The sequence below is a fragment of the Microtus pennsylvanicus genome, chromosome 15 (genome assembly GCF_037038515.1).
Source record: "Microtus pennsylvanicus isolate mMicPen1 chromosome 15, mMicPen1.hap1, whole genome shotgun sequence".
NCBI lineage: Eukaryota > Metazoa > Chordata > Mammalia > Rodentia > Cricetidae > Microtus > Microtus pennsylvanicus.
The window spans coordinates 1,919,217-1,936,893 of record NC_134593.1 but is presented as its reverse complement, the minus strand read 5'-3'; the positions used below and the strand labels follow the sequence as shown (position 1 = coordinate 1,936,893).

The 17,677-nt window shown below is 46.5% G+C and overlaps 1 protein-coding gene across 3 annotated transcripts in view; it reads right to left on the bottom strand.

Annotated features, from left to right (window-relative positions):
• Nid2 (nidogen 2) overlaps positions 1-17,677 on the bottom strand; it is a 61,379-nt gene that overhangs the window by 3,133 nt on the left and 40,569 nt on the right. Inside the window, exons 10-17 of one of the 3 annotated variants that reach the window (XM_075950022.1) lie at positions 17,023-17,151; positions 15,944-16,087; positions 10,609-10,728; positions 9,589-9,822; positions 5,640-5,861; positions 4,942-5,111; positions 2,767-2,896; positions 1,932-2,103 (exon numbers count right to left, since the gene is read on the bottom strand). In XM_075950022.1, coding sequence (XP_075806137.1) covers positions 1,932-2,103; positions 2,767-2,896; positions 4,942-5,111; positions 5,640-5,861; positions 9,589-9,822; positions 10,609-10,728; positions 15,944-16,087; positions 17,023-17,151 — 1,321 coding nt within the window. Of the gene's footprint in view, positions 1-1,931; positions 2,104-2,766; positions 2,897-4,941; positions 5,112-5,639; positions 5,862-9,588; positions 9,839-10,608; positions 10,729-15,943; positions 16,088-16,917; positions 17,152-17,677 lie in introns of all 3 variants that reach the window. The other 2 variants (XM_075950021.1, XM_075950020.1) reach the window with 2 other exon arrangements.

Below are 17,677 nucleotides of genomic sequence, written 5' to 3'. Positions count from 1 at the left end.
TGAGGTACATAGCTTAGCATATACAAGCCCCTCCCCCTGACAACACCCCAAAAGGACAGCCATGCAGCTTAGGGTATGTAGCAGCCACAGTGACCACCACTGATCACCACCTCCTGGTTTTCACAGCCTTAATCTTGGTTATCCGAGTTTAGTGTCTTGCTCCTGGCGAACAGTATAGTAGAAGTCATGATATTACTTTTACTATCAGTTTTTTAAAAGTGGCTTCTGTTGGTGCCTTTTCTTGCTTCACAGGGGAAGCTAGATACTTTACTGCAAGCTACCCCATGAAGAGCTCCATGTGCCCATCAGCCAGCAATGGCATAAGCCTGCCGGCAGTCCACGTGAGAACTTAGAGACCTTTTCAGCCAAGCCTTGATCATGGGGGCCTGGCCAGTACCTTGGTTTCTGCATCTTGACATTCATTACCAACTTGTGTAGCTTCACCCAGATACCTTATGGTTAATAAATGTCTTGGGCCGCCAAGGCCTTCTGACAACTGCAACTGTGGGGAGTCATTAACTGTCTAGACCCTTGCCTCTCAGACATTTGATGTAGTTGACCAGAAACCCTTAATTTGTTGAAATCTTAAACTGGATCTTGGGCCTAGAATCCAAAGAAATATATTTGTTAGAGGCATTTGTGTGGTAGAAAATGAGTCCTGTTATAAAGAACTACGTGGGATTTGAGGAATAGAGGGAGAGTTTCTTGGAAAAGTACCCAAGTGTTGAAGGTCCGGGACGCTTAATTGTCCTACACTTGGCTACCAGGACAGAGACACTCCTAACATGAAAAAAATAGTTAAACAGTATCTTGTTAAAATCTGCAAAAAGAGCAGAAATACTGAAACTTCCATGAAAGCTATAGATACTAGTCAGTTGAACCTAGAAGAGCACAGCAAAAGGGAGAGAAATGTCAGTCTTCTCTGCTGTGAACGTCACTCCTTATGGGTGACAATAAGAGCCAGAGTCCAGTCCGTGAGAAGGCTGAGATGCAGACAGTGACCAACTAAGCCTCTGAGAAGCTGCGAAGACTTAGTTTTGTGTATCGCACTTTGGTGTCAGGGTGCTTGTCTGCATTTTCCTCTGGAATCTAAATCCTGAAGCATAATGACTGAACAAGGTGCTGTTGTTCAATTCCCACCCTTTCAGACTAAGCACCAAGGACTATGAGGAGTGGCCGTAGGAGATACTTAGTCCTGCAGATAAGGTTCCTTCATGTGTAAAGTCCAAACCACCTTTGAGGCTTTCTTCACTGCCTTAAAGGGCTTCTTTGTAAGTTTGGTGGAAGCTGCACGTCAGTAATCCCAGAGATCCCTGCCCAGACCTGTACCCCACAGGTGACAGAGTAGTTGTCATGGAGAGGGAACATTTTAACCTAGATTGTACACTCCCCATCCAGGAGGGGGAGCAGAGAAACAAAACAAAACACCGCTGTGACCTTAACAAGTCTTTCTCAAAGTCCTGCCTTGTGATCGTCTGATCCAGGCAGTTCCCAGATTCTGCAGAACACTACATTCCAACCTAACACCTTAGCTCATACTTGCCTGTCACCTTACTTCCTGCCTCATACAATGCGAGCTCCTTAAAAGCAAAACCAAACCTGTGCTGACCAGTGGTGGCACACACCTTTAATCCCAGAATGGGAGAGGCAAAGACAGATGGATCTCTGCATTCGAGGCCATCTGGTCTAGACAGAGTTCCAAGACAGGTAGGACTGTCCTGAACACAGAGAAACTGTCTCGAAAAACAAAACAACAAAACCCCGGCTTCTGCCTTCAAAGATGCCTGATACCTAGCAGCGCCTTGACATATATCCAGTAAATTAGGTATTTGAGTTTTTATTCTGGTCTTGACTTTCCCATGCCATATATAAGAGCTAAGGGCTCCGAAACAAATCTACAGATGGACTGAGAACAAAGGAAGCCAGCTAACCCTTGGATTGGATCCACAGTGATGGCTCGTGGATTCACCAAATCTGTGTGAAAGAGGACCTTCCGCTCGGAACCATCCAGTCCTGCCCGCTCTATCTTATCCAGGCCACTATCTGTCCAGTACATCCTTCGGCGAACATGGTCGATGGCAAGTCCTTCAGGGCTTATCAGACCTGGAAATCAAAGTGGGGGAGAGCATCAGCAGGGTGTGAAAGGTATAACTAAGCCGCTTATAGAGCCAATGCATAAAAGAGCCTTGAAGATCCCAAAACAGGCTTGTAGAATTGATCTTCTGTTGCCTTGTCAACCCTACCTGGTGTCTGCTGTACTAGACTTTACCACCCTGGTGTCTTCTGTACTAGACCTTCCCACCCTGGTGGCTCCTCGCATCCATGATGCTGGGGACAGGCAATATAAACTGCCAAAACTGCCAGACCTTGGATTCTTTGTTTGTTTGTTTTTAAATCTTTCAAGATGGGGTTTCTCTGTGTAGCCCTAGCTGTCCTGGAACTCACTTTGTAGCCCAGTCTGATCCTGAACTCACAAAGATCCACCTGCTTCTGCCTCCTGGGTACTGGGATTAAAGGCGTGAGTCCCTAGCTTCCCTGGACTCTTACTGCCACCCACATCTTTTGAGGACAGTTCGCCTTATCCTAGAATCACCTGTTTCTGCTGTATAAAATCGTTTGTTAACAGAGGTGTAAGGCTTGTACAGCTCAAAAGTAATAGAACTTAACCTTCCCCTTTGGCTAAAAACAGGAGAAACGAGGAAGAAACACGCCAATGACAGTAAAATAAAACGCATTGCCAAGTGTCCATGGAACGAAGCTGCTGACCTGAGGTAAGGATGGTCTCGGGTTCTGCTCCTGCTTCCAGGCTGGCACGGCTGATGGTCCGGCCAGCAACATCTGTCCAGTAGACCATCCTCTCCCGGCAGTCATAGTCAATCCCCACAACTATGGAGCCCTTCAGAACCAATCATGACATCAGAAGCATTAGGATTCCCTTCAATCCCTAACACTGAATTCATGGCTACCAGCGTTACTCTGAGCAGTCTGTACTGTGGTGCAGGGTGTGGAGCCCAGTGGTTAGACAAGGGAGGTAGTGACTCCTCCCCAAGGTCAAAGCCAGGGAGGCCACTTAACCTCTATGCCTGTTTCCTTCAATATTTCAAACAGTAATACGTTCATAAAATAGTCTTAGTGGCAACTACCATACAGCAAGCTCCTTCAGCACTATTTGGCTGTAAAAACAGTAATTTCATGAGGAAAACAGCCCTTTCACTATTGAGAGGATCATCTCCTCAAAATACGTCCTTAGTGCTCAATGGTGAAAGATGACTGCTTCCAAGTATGACTGGTATTTTCTCAAAGAGTCTTTCTAAAATCTGACAACACATGCCAACAAAACTTTCTCTGCTGGGTGAATAGACTGAAATCCTCCCCAACCTGAGGTGCAATCACCCCTGCCTCTTAATACAAGCATTCAGCTGTGTGGTATAGAAGAAAGCCTATAATTTTACAGATTAAGGAACTGTGGTCACCTGGCCTTTGGCTAGCATAGCCTCTCCCCTTTCTTCTGAGTCACAGTCTTATTGAAAACCCCAAATCTGGGTTGTTCCTGTTTGAACTTCACACAGGACTTTCCATTTCTAACCCAGATTCCTGCTATGAGAACCCCCAGCAGAGACTGACACAGGCCACGCCTGTCCCCACCTCGTCTAGCAAAGCTTGGCTTGTGCCTGAAGCAGTGGTCACCAGGAGACACTGTATGAAGCAGGATTTGGTGCCTGCAGAAAAGCTGGCATTTATTTGCGGGAGCGGGAGGGGGAATCTAAGGTCTCAGTACTTTTATTTGAAAATCAAAATTAAAAGGCCCTCTATCTGAGGCAAGAGTACACATTCATATAGACAGCAATGAACCCAGGGGCTCATGGGATTCATAAACTAAGCTTCTTGGTAGAAAGGTCACATTTTAGGTAAATTGCTCTAAAGTGTGCTTTAATTCATGTCTCCTTCCTCCTTCAGTTTCGCTATAGCCATCTCCACCCTGCCCATTAGACATGTTCAGAAATGCAAGCAAGCCATCCAGTATACCTAGAATACAAGATGGTTAGCACGAGGAACCTTCTAAAGCAGTACACTCAGATCGAGAGTGGGCATGGAGCCTTGAATCTTAAAAAGAAGAAAAAGAAAAAAAGACAGTGGCTGCTTTTAAGCTTCCTTGGAATGAAACAGCAGTTCATCAATGGAAGTACATACAGTGAACCCTGCCCTGTATGCAGTTCATCAACGGAAGTACATACAGTGAACCCTGCCCTGTATGCAGTCTGCTCTGTGCAGCGAAGAAAGGGTCAGAGCAGTTCTCACAGTAAATGGTGATGCCTCCTTCCTCCCCACTGTGAAGGAGAAACCCCTCCTTCCACAAGTAGGTGTTGTGCTAGTTCAAGAAGTAAACTTGTCTTCTAGGGAGGGGTGCAATAGCAGTCACACTCCCCAAAGTCACGATGGACATGGAAGAAGGCTAAGAAGTGCATCAAAGTGACAGAACCCAAACGAAAGGGGACAGGCTGACAAGTGGTCCTGCATGGATTTCCACCCTACTGTCTCAAATGACCACAGGGGTCACCTCCTGCTTTTTAGACTTCCAAGATGTCTATAACCTGAACAGAACCCCCAGGAACTACAATGATCTTCCCATAAACACCCGATGACTCTGAAATTCCTTACTGTCTATCTGAACTTCCATGAGCCCTCAGGACAAAGCGGCGAGAATGGGCCAGGTATGACTTCCAACAACTGCACTCCCTTAAGTAGACTGCAGCCCAGAAGCATGCTGGAATTCCCTGCACTGCATTCCTTACCCTGTGGCACCCAGCAGAGGCTTCTGAAAACCACAAAGCACAGCTCCTCACAGCAACAACCCATTAACCTAGCTAACATGCATGCCCACCCCCATTCCAAGCCCCATTTTTCTCATGTAGCCCAGCCCTCGGGAGAAATCCAGTTTACATGCAGTGACAGCAGAGTCCTGGCTGCATCCTTCTGAAGCCTGCTGCCGTTGAGAGGCAAGTGGCCAATCTGCTGGCCCTGGGCATAGAGCAGGAAGGTGCCCACAGACGGAGGAGTCACATCAGGGCGGGGTGTGGGTCGGACTATAGGTGGAGTGACAGTAGGGATACCTGTTTGTGGAAACAAGGTGGAGAGAGAAAAAAGTTACTTTTGTACACAAGAACCTTCAAAACTACCCAGTGTTTTCATGGGACAGATTTCTTTAAAGAAATTCTGGTTTCTAGGTGTTTTTCAAAGCTATTTAAATTGCTGACAATACTCAGGACATAAAGACAACAACACACTTGTCTCCAAACAAAGTAGAGGGTTTTTGTTGTCTTTTTTTGGAGGGCCAAAAGCTTCCTGGGGCCCCAGGGTGACATTGCCCCTTTCACGCTGGGGTGGGAAGGCAGAATAATTACATGCTGGATTGAGATCAGTTGTTCTTACAGCAGACACTGCTCGTGGCAAAGCCAACATTAAATCCAGATTGAGATTCTGAGACATTCTGATGATACATCAACACAGCGTATCAATGAGTGACTTTATTCATCAGACTCGTAACCCTTATCCTCCCTACCCTGCCCACCATGGGAAGCAAAATCCCGACAGAAAGCCCCCAGCGGCGCAGAGGGAAGACTAAGCCATTCCATGCTTACATGCAGGCATGGTGCCTGGTTGTGAGCGTGTGCCCTGCAGTTCTCTGCCGTCCTTGTCCACACACCAACAGAAGTCACTCTTCCCATGGCACTGTAGGGGTATGAAGTGGCCCAGGTCGTCACACTGGGGTACATACTGGTCATCCCTGGGTGTGCCCCCATAGTGTTCCAGCAGATTTTCCCTCCAGCGCTCACAGACTGTCCGAGGCCTCTGGGTGGGCTCTAAGATGGGGAAACAAACCCTTAGATGGCCAACCAAGGTCAGTACAACTTCAGGTCCCAATCCCTATTCTCTTGGCCTTCTTGGACACGCCCCTGGACACTGGGCCAGGGAAGCACACGTGTTCTCAGAAGATCTCTGTGGAAACCAGAAAAGGAATCACCCTGATGTTCCTATCTCCTGAGGCTAGGGGGACTTTCCATGGAGGCCCAGTCACTTCAGAAAATAACAAGGAGACAAGTTCATCAATATTCCTCACTCAGTCCAGTGGAGATGCACATGGACCTGGTCTGTGCCCAGGGATCCTCTGATGACGACACAACACTGGAGAGACTCTTTGGGGACTCAATGATGCACATGACACTTAAAAACAATTATTCTTCCCCACTTGTTTCAAGTTCTTGAACCTATTACCACAAGATCCATCTCCAGGCTGGCCTGTGTGTCTAGAAGAAAAGGCTGAAAACCATGCTATGCTACACGGAGCTCTCAGTTTCACCGGAAAGTTACATGGAGCAAGAGAGACAGGGTGGTGTACACAGCACAGCAGAGGTGACTCTGAGCAATGTGAAGCTGATTCTTGGACTATCCAGTTTCAAGAAAACCGTATCACATTGCTGGGAGCTATCTCAAAGCTGACCCTTTTCTCCAAGCTCCAGCCTTCTGCCACAATGCTGTCCTGTTTTCTCCTGTACCCTTTCCCCCAAATCCTCCTCCTATCCTCAGACTCTTGGTGCACACCATGATTAAAGAAAGCCCAGCTGGCTTCTGACATATGCCAGTTCCCTGTTAGGCGGCTGCCCCAGGGCCATGGAGGCTCTCCCCTACACATTCTATCTACAAAGGCTCCACTTGTTGAAATCAGTTGCTCACTGAGCTTGGATTATCCTAAAGGCATTTCTGGTTCTGTCTTAATTCCTGCAACTCAAAGCCTATGGTCTACAGAATCACACAGCCAGTTATCTCCTTGCTATCACCATCTGGATGCACAAACGAACTCTCAGCACAGAAGTAAATGCTGAGCTCCTGCTTTTCCCCAATCTGGCTCCTGTGCCCTTAGCTCCACTAAACAGCAACTACATTTTCTATTGCTCAGACACAATCACCAGATTACCTCTTTCTCTCACACATCAAGTAAAAAATGCCTCATCAATTTTACCCTCAAAAGCATTTTGACTAGAGGCAGACACAGTGGTGCATGATTTTAATCCTAGCACACAGGACACAGAGGCAGGTGGATTTCTGCAAGTTGAAGGCCAGCTTGTTCTACATAATTCCAGGACAGCCATTGCTACATAGTGAGCCCTGTTTCAAAAACACCCAAACAACAACAAAAACCCATTTTGACTTCTTGTCACTTTTCCTGAGTGTGTCACCCTGGTCACAGACATTTCACACTGGGATCATGGCAACAGTATTCTGGCTGAATTTCCTGTCCCCATCCCCCCCCCCCCCCGCCCCAACCAAACCAGTGTACACTCAGTCAGCAGCCACAGTGGCATGTTTAAACCCAGGGGCATCATCTCACACCGGGACCATGGCAACAGCCTTTTATCTGGCTTTTCCGTTTCCATGTTCCCATGCTTTCACACCACCAAACCAGCGTACACTCAGCCAGCAGCTGCTTAAAACCCAGGGCATCTTAGTATATTCTGTTCAAAACCTTCCAGACACTTCAAAGAACAAAGCTGGAGGTATCAAAACAGGCTGCAAGGGCCCTGAGAAGGTGGGGATATACAAATGAAGACCCCAATCTCAAGCTCCACAAGCCCTCTCAAGACTTCCATCTTGGGAAGTGGCTGCTCCCTCAGGTTGTTAGAGCTCATGACTCACAGGAAGCAAAGACGATAAAGGCAAGACTCTGATCTGCTCAGCCCTAAGTGTTCCAGGACCAAAGAAGGGACTGCTACTCTCTCAAACATCCACAGTGAACACCCCCAAGAGCCGCTCTTGTTTCTGGGGACCATCCAACATGCCGACGTGTCCGGATGGGTCATGTCAACTGGGTCTCAGATCACTCACAGACAGGCGCCTCTTTCATCTCCTTACTGCTTTAAGCAATATCCAACCATGGGTTTACTTCTTCCCTGCTTCTGGTTGGTAAGGGTTCAAGTCCAGAGTGCACACATGCTAGCCTCCCTCCCACTGACCTGATTACACAAATGAGATTAGTCAGAGATGGCAGGTGGGCCACAGAGTGACAAGAAAGAAGTCTGGGCCATGAGATTCTGCACAAAAGAACGTGGTTCTTATTTTAACATTATTAAAGTGTCATTAACATCTCAGCCTAAGTCACTATCCTTAACACATGTTTGTTTTAATCAATTTAACAGAATGCCAAGCCATCCCTCCAAGGCCCCACCTCACCACTGACTTCCAAACATAGCTGAAGTTTTTTGAGAGAAACCACAGCAGAAACAGGACTTCTCTAAGGCATCTTAGTTTCTAAGGTCTGTAGCCTTGTTCATAAGTAATGGGGGCGGGGGGAGTAAAGAGGATCAATGTGGAGCAGTCCGTTACCAATTTACCTGTGTGAATCTTTCAACTTGTTTATTGAGAATTTTGTACAATGTATTTTGATGGTATTCACCCTCTCTTTCCCAACTCTTCCCAGATTCATGCACTAATTTCTATGTACATATTCTTGGAAACACTAAAGCCCTGGCCATGTTATGAATGTTATAGAATCAAAACTGTTGGAAATTGCCCAGCTCTATCTCCCTCACACGTTAAAGGCTGAGATAAGTGATTCTGTAAATTTCTGTTTTGCCTTGTTTTTGTCTTTTGTTTTGTTTTTCAAAACAGGGTTTCTCTGTCTTGGAGCCTGTCTTGTAACTTGCTCTGTAGCCCAGGCTGGCTTTGAACTCACAGAGATCCTCCAGTCTCTGCCTCCTGAGTGCTGGAACTAAAGGCACACCCCACCACCACCCGGCTGATTCTATAAAATTTTTTAGGTTTTATTTATTTATTTTTAAGTAACTTTAGAAGTGGCTCTTTAGATACTAGCTCCCAGGTCAGGAAGTATTTGGGCTAAAGCAGCAGCATGCGTTGCCCACTTGTGAATAATTCAGCAAGGGGCTGGAAAGCTGCCCAGGGTAAGATGCCTGCTGCTCACACTGCCAGTGAGACTCTGCCGACCACACTCCAAAACCTTGGCAGGAAGAAAGCAGATAACAATGGCCATGCTTGCCATGAGCACCTCAGATCGGATGGATGGATTCCTATACTTCCTATGAAGGCAGCTGCGCAAAGAAGGGTTTCCCATCACCATGCTTGATCGGCTAGAGAGGGATAGGCATCACTGGGTTAAAGGGAACTCAGTGGATTGTTCTGAGTTTCATACCTATTTTTTCCTGTTAACATTAGCAGTCTTCAGCCTGCCTTTTACAGGAAAGTGACATGGTTACATACGAAGGAGTAGATAAAATATTACACTGGCAAAATTCTTTAGCCCTCAAACCTTTCACAATGGGTCACAGCCTGATGTGAAAATTCAACTTTCAGTCACCTTTCAACAAATGGAATCTAATGCATAAAGGATCCAATGACATTAACACGCACATGTGTGTGCCTATATCTTCCAAGTGTTCGTTGGAGGAAAAAAAAAGCTATGAAAACATAGCAGCCAGTCACACCTACATCTGAGCTGTGTTATCCCACTGCCAGAGCCATTCTATTTTTGACTCCAGACCCTGGCGCAAAGTCTTTCTTCGGGGCAAGTGAACTCACCTGATGGTGGTCCACAGTGAGGAGGGGTGGAGCCAGGTGGAGTCTGGGTGCCAGGGACTTCATGGCCATTCTGGTCCACACACCAACAGAAGCCAGTGCTGCCATGGCACTGCAGCGGCATGAAGTTGCCCTGGTCATCACATTGGGGGATGTGGACTCGTGACCCAGGGTAGGCATGCTGTGCCTGGGCATAGCGCTGTTGGTGTTCGCAGGGCTTCAGGCTTGAGATGGAATCTTCCGGAACCATGGCCGAGTGAGACAAAAGAGAAATAAGAAATAAATTTCTTATTTCACAACCCATTCATACTTAGCAGTTCACATAAAGTCTTCTGTACTGAGAATTTCTTCCCTACAATTGCAAGTTACCATGACATGGAGAAATAGCAAGACACTAAGATTTTAGAGTCTCGAGTTCTTATTTTAGCTTTGCTACCATCTACCTAGCTGTCCCTAATTCCCCCCATTCGCCCTGTACACCCAGGTGAATATAAATGTAAGCCAGTCCAGTATGCTCCTCAGTCCTTGGGGGCCAATTACCACCTGGGCAAAATGAAGAATAACCATTGGCATTTGCCCAACATTCTGGAAACTTCAAAGAGGACAAGTTAACTCCATCCATTCTATGGAACCCAGAGTTTAAGTGTGAGAAGCCCAAGTCAATATAGCCACACTGCTATGTGTTGGCCAAGTTCCCCTAACGCATGCACCACGAGTGTTGACTACTGGCTCATTGGTGCATGAGGCTCCTACCTAATAAGCCCCTCAATAGTTTAAACAAATGTAGCAAAGCAGATCCCTAGGTGGTGAGTCAGAGCAGCCACAGAGTGAATGGCAGACTCTAACAAGCTTGCATACCAATGAGCAGTGAGTGAACATCAGGAGGCTACTAGAAGAATCCAGAGCTTGGAAAATCCCTCCACCAGGCCCCCAGACCAGCTTCCATCAAGAGAGGGCTAGGAGGAAAATAAGCGGGAAGGCGCAGGGAGATCCCTGTGTTTAAGCTGGTCTTCCATCACTTACCGGATGTGCAGTGAAACCCGTCCCCGTGATACCCAGGCTGGCAACGACAAGAGAAGGACCCAGGGGTATTGTAGCAGGTAGCTGCCTCATGACATCTGTTTTCCGCACATTCATCAACATCTGCAGAGGTCAGGGACAGGCGCAGAGAGGTTAGGAAAGGAAGGAAGACCATGACTTCATCACAAACAGCTGTGCGACTGCAAGGCCCCAGTGCACATGGCTCAACAAGTTACAAACTTTAGAACATCCCTAGAGCTGAGCTAGGAGTAAACATTAACAGAAAGGAAAAAAAAGAAAGGAAAAAACACGTACTAGCTAGTTTTAGGTCAACTTGACACAAGCTAGAATCATCAGGAAAAGAAAGGAGCTTCAACTGATAAACGGCTTTCGTAAGACCACGCTGTGGGGCATTTTCTTTTCTCCCTTTCTCCCTCTCTCCCGCTCTCCCTCTCTTCCCTCTTTCCCTCTCTCTGGTTTTTTGAGACAGGGCTTCTCTATAGCTTTGGACTCTATCCTGGAACTAGGTCTTACAGATCAGGCTTGCCTCAAACTCACAGAGATCTGCCTGCCTCTGCCTCCCCAGTGCTGGGATTAAAGGCGTGCGCCACCACTGTCCGGCTTGTGGGGCATTTTCTTAATTAGTGATCAATGGGGAAGGACCCAGCCCATTGTGGGCGGTGCCATCCCTGGGCTGGTGGTCCTGGGTTCTAATAAAGCAAGCTGAGCAAAGCCATGGGGAGCAAGCCAGTAAGCAACTCCCCTCCATAGTTTCTGCATCAGCTCCTGCCTCCAGGAGCCTGCTTGAACCCTGCTTGAGTTCCTGCCCCCGCTAATTCTGATGATAAACTGTTAAATGGAACTCTGAGTGAAATAAACCCTTTCCTCCATTCCTCCACAGGTTGCTTTTGGTCGTGGTGTTTCATCACAGCCACAGTAATCGTAACAAAGACAAAAACAAATCCAGGAACATGTGTGTTAATCAGAGTGGAAATGTGTGCGCACCCAGAGAAGAATATCCCGCTGTGTGCTTCTGGAGCATCTTTCTGCTACACTGAATCCTAGACACTATTTCCTTTCAACTACTAACCTTTTCATTAATTTTCTGTCAGTGATGTTACAAACAAAGATAAATATAGGTAACAATAGTTTTTCCATGTTAGTTTGGCACCAGTTTCCTCTCTATTCTTGTAGAGATACAGGGATCCGATGAAGCCCCGAACACATTTTCTTTTTAGAAGGACCTCCAATTAGAGATTGTCATACCCAAACTTACTTCTCATTAACTCAAAGAGAAGAATGTTATGAGGACTTCTGAAATAACAGGAACAGCTCAGGCCCCTGCACTCAGCACATGCTTCTCTGAGGAGTTCATACTCAAAATTGCCAATTCCCACAGTTTGAGCAAAAGCCAATTAATGTGCCTTTCTATTTTGCTTATTAAAGTTGGCCCATGCTGTCAAGAGCAAGTTACCTCTTTCCCCACCCCGACACTCAAAAGACCCCCAAGGAACTTCAGCAGTAGAACTGCTAAAGCTGATGCCAGGGGGTGAGGTAACTCCGAGACAACAGGAAGTCTTCCAGAGGAAAAATGGGAAAACAAAAGATACAGGTCAGAGCTAGGCTCAACCAAAAACAAAAGGAAACGTGAGTCACAGCCATCATAACAGCCAGAGTTTTTTTTTGATGTGTGAGTAGAAGAAATGTGTGACCGAGCAATGGCACGAAGCCTAGAAAAGAAGGAGCTGTGTCCATGGTGCAACCCATGGCAGGCACACAGCAGCTTAGAAAAGTTTATAACCAGGGTTAGACTTGAATGGGCAGGGATCAGAGTGAGACTCTACCAAGCCTTCACGCAGCCCACATTCTCCAGGGGATCCTCCCCCAGTTTGGCTGTTTTCTGGGTTGTCAGGCCACTGTGCCTCTCACACAGGCATTCTGTTCCCTTGACAGGAATCCCTTATACTCACCTAGTGAGCAGTATGCTTATCCTCTGCATTCGGAGAACACAGTGCCTTTGAGTCTGAAACCCCCTGCATGCTTAATGAAATCAAGCTTAATTCCACCCTGAGCGGCTCTCCTGGGCAAGCAGCTGATTTTCTGGTTACCTTCACCTCCCAACACTAAGAAAGGAGCTATTTAAAGAGCATCCTAGAAAGATAGCCACTACAGAACCATCCTCTTCATCTGAGTAGCACATTCTGTCTTTTTAAAGCTCCAGGGCACAGCTAAGTAGGAAGCTGACTGGGGCTAGAGGAGCTGTAAAAGTGAGCACCCAGCCAAACTCACCCAAAAAGTACTTCCAGTGGGGACAAGAACCCCAAGCAAGCAATGGCAAAAAAGGAATTCCCCAAGGTTGACAAACCTCTGGCATTATTAAAGCGGTGACCAAACCCGAAACAACCACTTTCCCCTGCTCCTCTTTGTGGGTGCCATGGTTATGGCAGACAGGAGCTGTTAGGAATGATCAGTAAGTAGAAAAAAGCCCTGGAAAAATAACACATCACACCTGATGAATCCCGGGACCTGAAACTGGAGAATTGCAGGATCCCAGAATTGTAATCCAACTCATTCTTGGCGGGCCTTCATGAAAGACAGGCCAGTCAGCAGCTCCAGGGCCTGAGCTCAGAGTTGGCTTCAGCCTCTCCCTCAGGAGCACAAACACCACCATGGGGTTTGCAGAAGTCAGAGTTCATTTCCCTGGACAGCAAGTGTTCAGACAGAAGATGGGGAAGGACTTTGGCCTCTTCTCAAGGCAGGAACTCTGTTTGTAATCCCCACTGATATGAGGATGCTAATAACAATTGACCAGTGGGAGGCTTGTACAGGGGGTGGCCGGAAGACTGGGGACAGGGGGGCAGAGACAGCAGGACAGCCCCTTGTCACAAAGACAACAGAAAAATGGCAACTCATTCTAGCACAATGGACACCTCTACCATTCATCTACTAAAGTCAAAAACCTGTTAGGAAACCATGTCTGGAACCCTCTGTTTGAAGCTCATGCTTTGGACTTTGAAGTCCCTTCCTGCCCTAATTCTGAATAGAAGCAGCTGGAGGTAAATTCAACCACTGAATGATTGACTTGCTTTCTGACCCAATGATGCCAATTAACCTCTATGCTATCCAGAACACTATGCTTTGGTCCATATGCCCTTGCTGTCTCTCTGTTCCCTGTCCAGTCACAAGCAAATGTCTGCTGTTTGTGTCTGTGTGGCATGTGGTGAGCTTCCCTGGAATCTGTAAGTGTAATACTAAACATTGTTGCTTCTACGCCCACACCCTCTTGTGCATGCTTTACCCCGCATCTCTGAGCACACACATCTTGACTCTAATGTCTGCACCATGATGTTTGCCTCCTGAGCAAAGACAGAACAGACCCTCTCTATCCTGGCTCCCTCAGCTCACACTTGAACTCCTCAAGACAATCTGTTCTTCCTGCAAAGTTACCCAGATTCTTAATGACAACATGCCTGGGAACTATTTAGCTCACACTATTACAAGACTGAAACCACTCCAGAGGGAAAGTGGAGAAGACTCTTTCTGAACCAAAGCCTAGTGACTCAAACCAGACTGAGAACCCAAATCCAAGTGCAGTTTCCAGGATGGCTGGTTCTCAACAAATGGTGGCTGGAGGAAAATCCACAAATCCCCATTTCATCTGAGAGGGTAAAAATGTGTGCACCTCAAGATCACACAGTTCGCACAACACAGAGCCTCTTGGCAAGGATCTTTCACTCACAGACATAATGAACACTTGAAACACCTCTAAATAAGAATGTATACACATAGCTACCATGCTGTAGTTTTATTTATTTCATGATTAGCATAGCCTAACTTGTGTGGAACCTTTAGGAAAATGCCCTCTATCTTAACCCTGGAAGACTACCACACACTACAGGCTGTGGTTATGATAGGGAGTCTCCAAAATGGCTCTCAATGACCCCTGTCTCAGAATAGGCATCATCTCAAAGAGTCCTCTCCTTACAGACATGCTCATAACAAATGCAGTAGAACAGCACTGCAAGCATCTCTGAGATGATGACTTCCATCTTGCTGGTAGGCTGTAATAAAGCAAGCTGTTTTGTGACTCAGAACAGCCTTGTCTAATGAGAGGCCCACATGAAAAGAAACCAAAGGGCACAACAGGCTATCATGGAACTGAGACTGCATCCAACAGTTCTTGCACCTGTCCATACTAAGTGGCAAAGGTTTCTGGTGACCCTTGTCTTCAGCCCCACCGGGCATCCTATGCCATCGTATCTACTGAACCATGCCCAGACATCAGACCCACAGGGAGCAGCTGGGCCTTGTGAGGTTATTTAAAGATCAGACCCACACTCAATAGCATGAATGTCTAGGAACCTGTAGAATGCATCAATATAAAGGTTATTCAGGGAAGTTATATGAACTTCTACATTGTCTTAGTTATTGTAAAATGAAACAGTGAGAAAATAAAGAATAGAAAGTATTTGAAATGGAAAAAGCCTGCTTTGGAAATTAAAATGTAAAGGGCACTCTTTTCTCCTTTGCCCCCACATACCTGGGCCTTCTAAGGTAACGTGCTAGGGCAGCCTTGCAACTCCCTGGGACTTCATTACCTAAACAGCATGCTCCTTCACTCCAAACCCCATTTGCCTTCCTGTTGCTGAGAAAAAACACTATGACCAAAAGTAATTTAGGAACGAGTTTATTTCAGAGTTTACACTTCTAGACTACAATCCATCACTGAGGACAGTCATAGAATCTTACACAGGAACAGACGCAGACCCTGGAGATGAATGCTGCTGACGGTTTGCTCTCGGGCTCGCAATTAGCTAGTTAACTTATACAGTCCAGCAGTACATCCCAGAAGACTGGGCCATCCTACATCAATTAGCAATCAATAAAATGCCCCAAGTGAAAATCTGATCTAGGTGGTTCCTTGACTGAGGTTTTCTCCTCCCAGGTAACTTAACAGGTTATGACAAGAAGACAGTAAAACTGTCACATACGGTGACACACCCCTAGATCCCTGAGGCACAGGCCGGTGACTGCGTTCCAGGCTAGCCAGGGCTACACAGACACCAGATTCTGTCTCACCAAGTGTTTTATGAGGGTGGGAGAATGTAGGAAGACACTGTAGCCTGAGTCCCTCCAGTCTACACATGCTGGCACCACACTCCAGGACCACGGGTGCCACCATTCCAGTGCCAGGGACCACCCTTGGCCTTTCTGATTCTAAAGGTGCCCGCTTTCTTGGCAACTCCAAGGCTGTGTGAGTAACAGGAGGGGAGAGGCTGTGTCTCTACGAGGATGCATACCCAAAGGGAACAGTCAGGACTTACCCACAGGCACTCACCAGAACACTCATGTCCCGTGCCAACAAAGCCTGGCAGGCAAGCACAGCTGAATGAACTGCCTCCCTGGTGAATACACCGGGCCTGCCCCTCAGGAGCACAGGTGTGACTACCGTCAAGACAAGGATTGGAAGGTGGGGCGATCACTGAAAAAAAAAAATGAAAGTGTCCCAAGTGCTGAAATGTGTGTGCGTGAGCCTTTCTTTTCCCAGCCCCACCCAAAGACTAACATCAGCAGCACACCTGAGGATCTTAAGGAATGTAGGGGGTCTCAGAATCTCAATCTTGTATCTCAAGATTTATATGCATATTAGAGTTGAAACGTGTTAGTGTGTGTTTGTGCTAAAATAGTAGGCATGACAATAAGTCATTAAAACAGATTCTGGTTGTAGCTTGTAATTCCTCAGAGTACTGTGTACACACAACAGGTATAATAAGCACGTGTGCATGCATGTGTGCGCACACGCACACACACACAGAGTTCCTACTAACCATTGCTAGTTTGTCATCTTACTGGAGATTGGACTGTGTAATTCTCTATTATCAGCTAGATCCATCAGTGGGATAAATTTGGAATTCTAGGTCTTTTCAATCGATTAAGTTAGTGTGTTTTAGAACCCTAGAGGGTATATTTATTTTGAGTGGGGTCTTTGGCCCACTGCATGAGACAGGCACCTTTCAACATGAATTCTTTATAAAGCTGAGGTGTTACAAGTCACCGTCTGGGTATGTGATAAGGCCAGGAATCCCAACTGAGAACATTCTCCAGTAACTCAATATGATCTAGCTGGGAAAAACCCAGTGGTAACCTACCATCAGGACAGGCCTGAACTGAACTGCAGCAGAGGGTTACAGCGTTCAGAAAGACACAGAACAGAGCCTCTGGACAGCAAGTGTAGAGATGTAAGGGAATCCCAAAGTAGGGTTCAGCATCTTTCTAGTGACAGGGAAAGAGACACTTTCCCTTGATCCTTACAGACACAAGTGTGCTGGTCATCTGCAAACTCATAGCCACCGCGGCACTCGCATCTGTAACTTCCAGGCACGTTGACACACACGGAATTTTTCCCTTGATACTTACAGACACAAGTGTGCTGGTCATCTGCAAACTCATAGCCACCGCGGCACTCGCATCTGTAACTTCCAGGCACGTTGACACACACGGAATTGGGACCACAGTGATGAAAACCAGTGGCGCATTCATTGACATCTAAGAAAAATGGGGACACAAAAGCACGGATGAAACAGAGGATTCTGGAAATGGGAGACCTGACAACTCAGTCTTCCCACCACTACGATGCTTCAGAGGAACTAATGGTTAACTGATGGAAACCATGGACATGTGAAATTTTGGGTAAAATTCCAAGTTGCAGTTCATCAGAAATAAGGAAAAACATGTTCAAATCTTTCCAGTTAAGTCATAATAAGGTATTTTTTTCTTTTTCTTTCTTTTTGAGACAGGGTTTCTCTGTGTTGTTTTGATTCCTTTCCTGGAAGTAGCTCTTGTAGACCAGGCTGGCCTCGAACTCACAGAGATCCATCTGCCTGTCTCCCGAGTGCTGGGATTAAAGGCGTGTGCCCCACCACCACCTGGCCAAGAAGATAATTTTTGGCTACTTCAAGAATTCTTTAAAAAGTAAACAATCAATTTTCAAAAGATGACTTCTCTTTATAACCCTAACCCCAAATACCCATCTCCAATCTATCTTCTCAAATTTAGCCAGACTTGGCCTCAG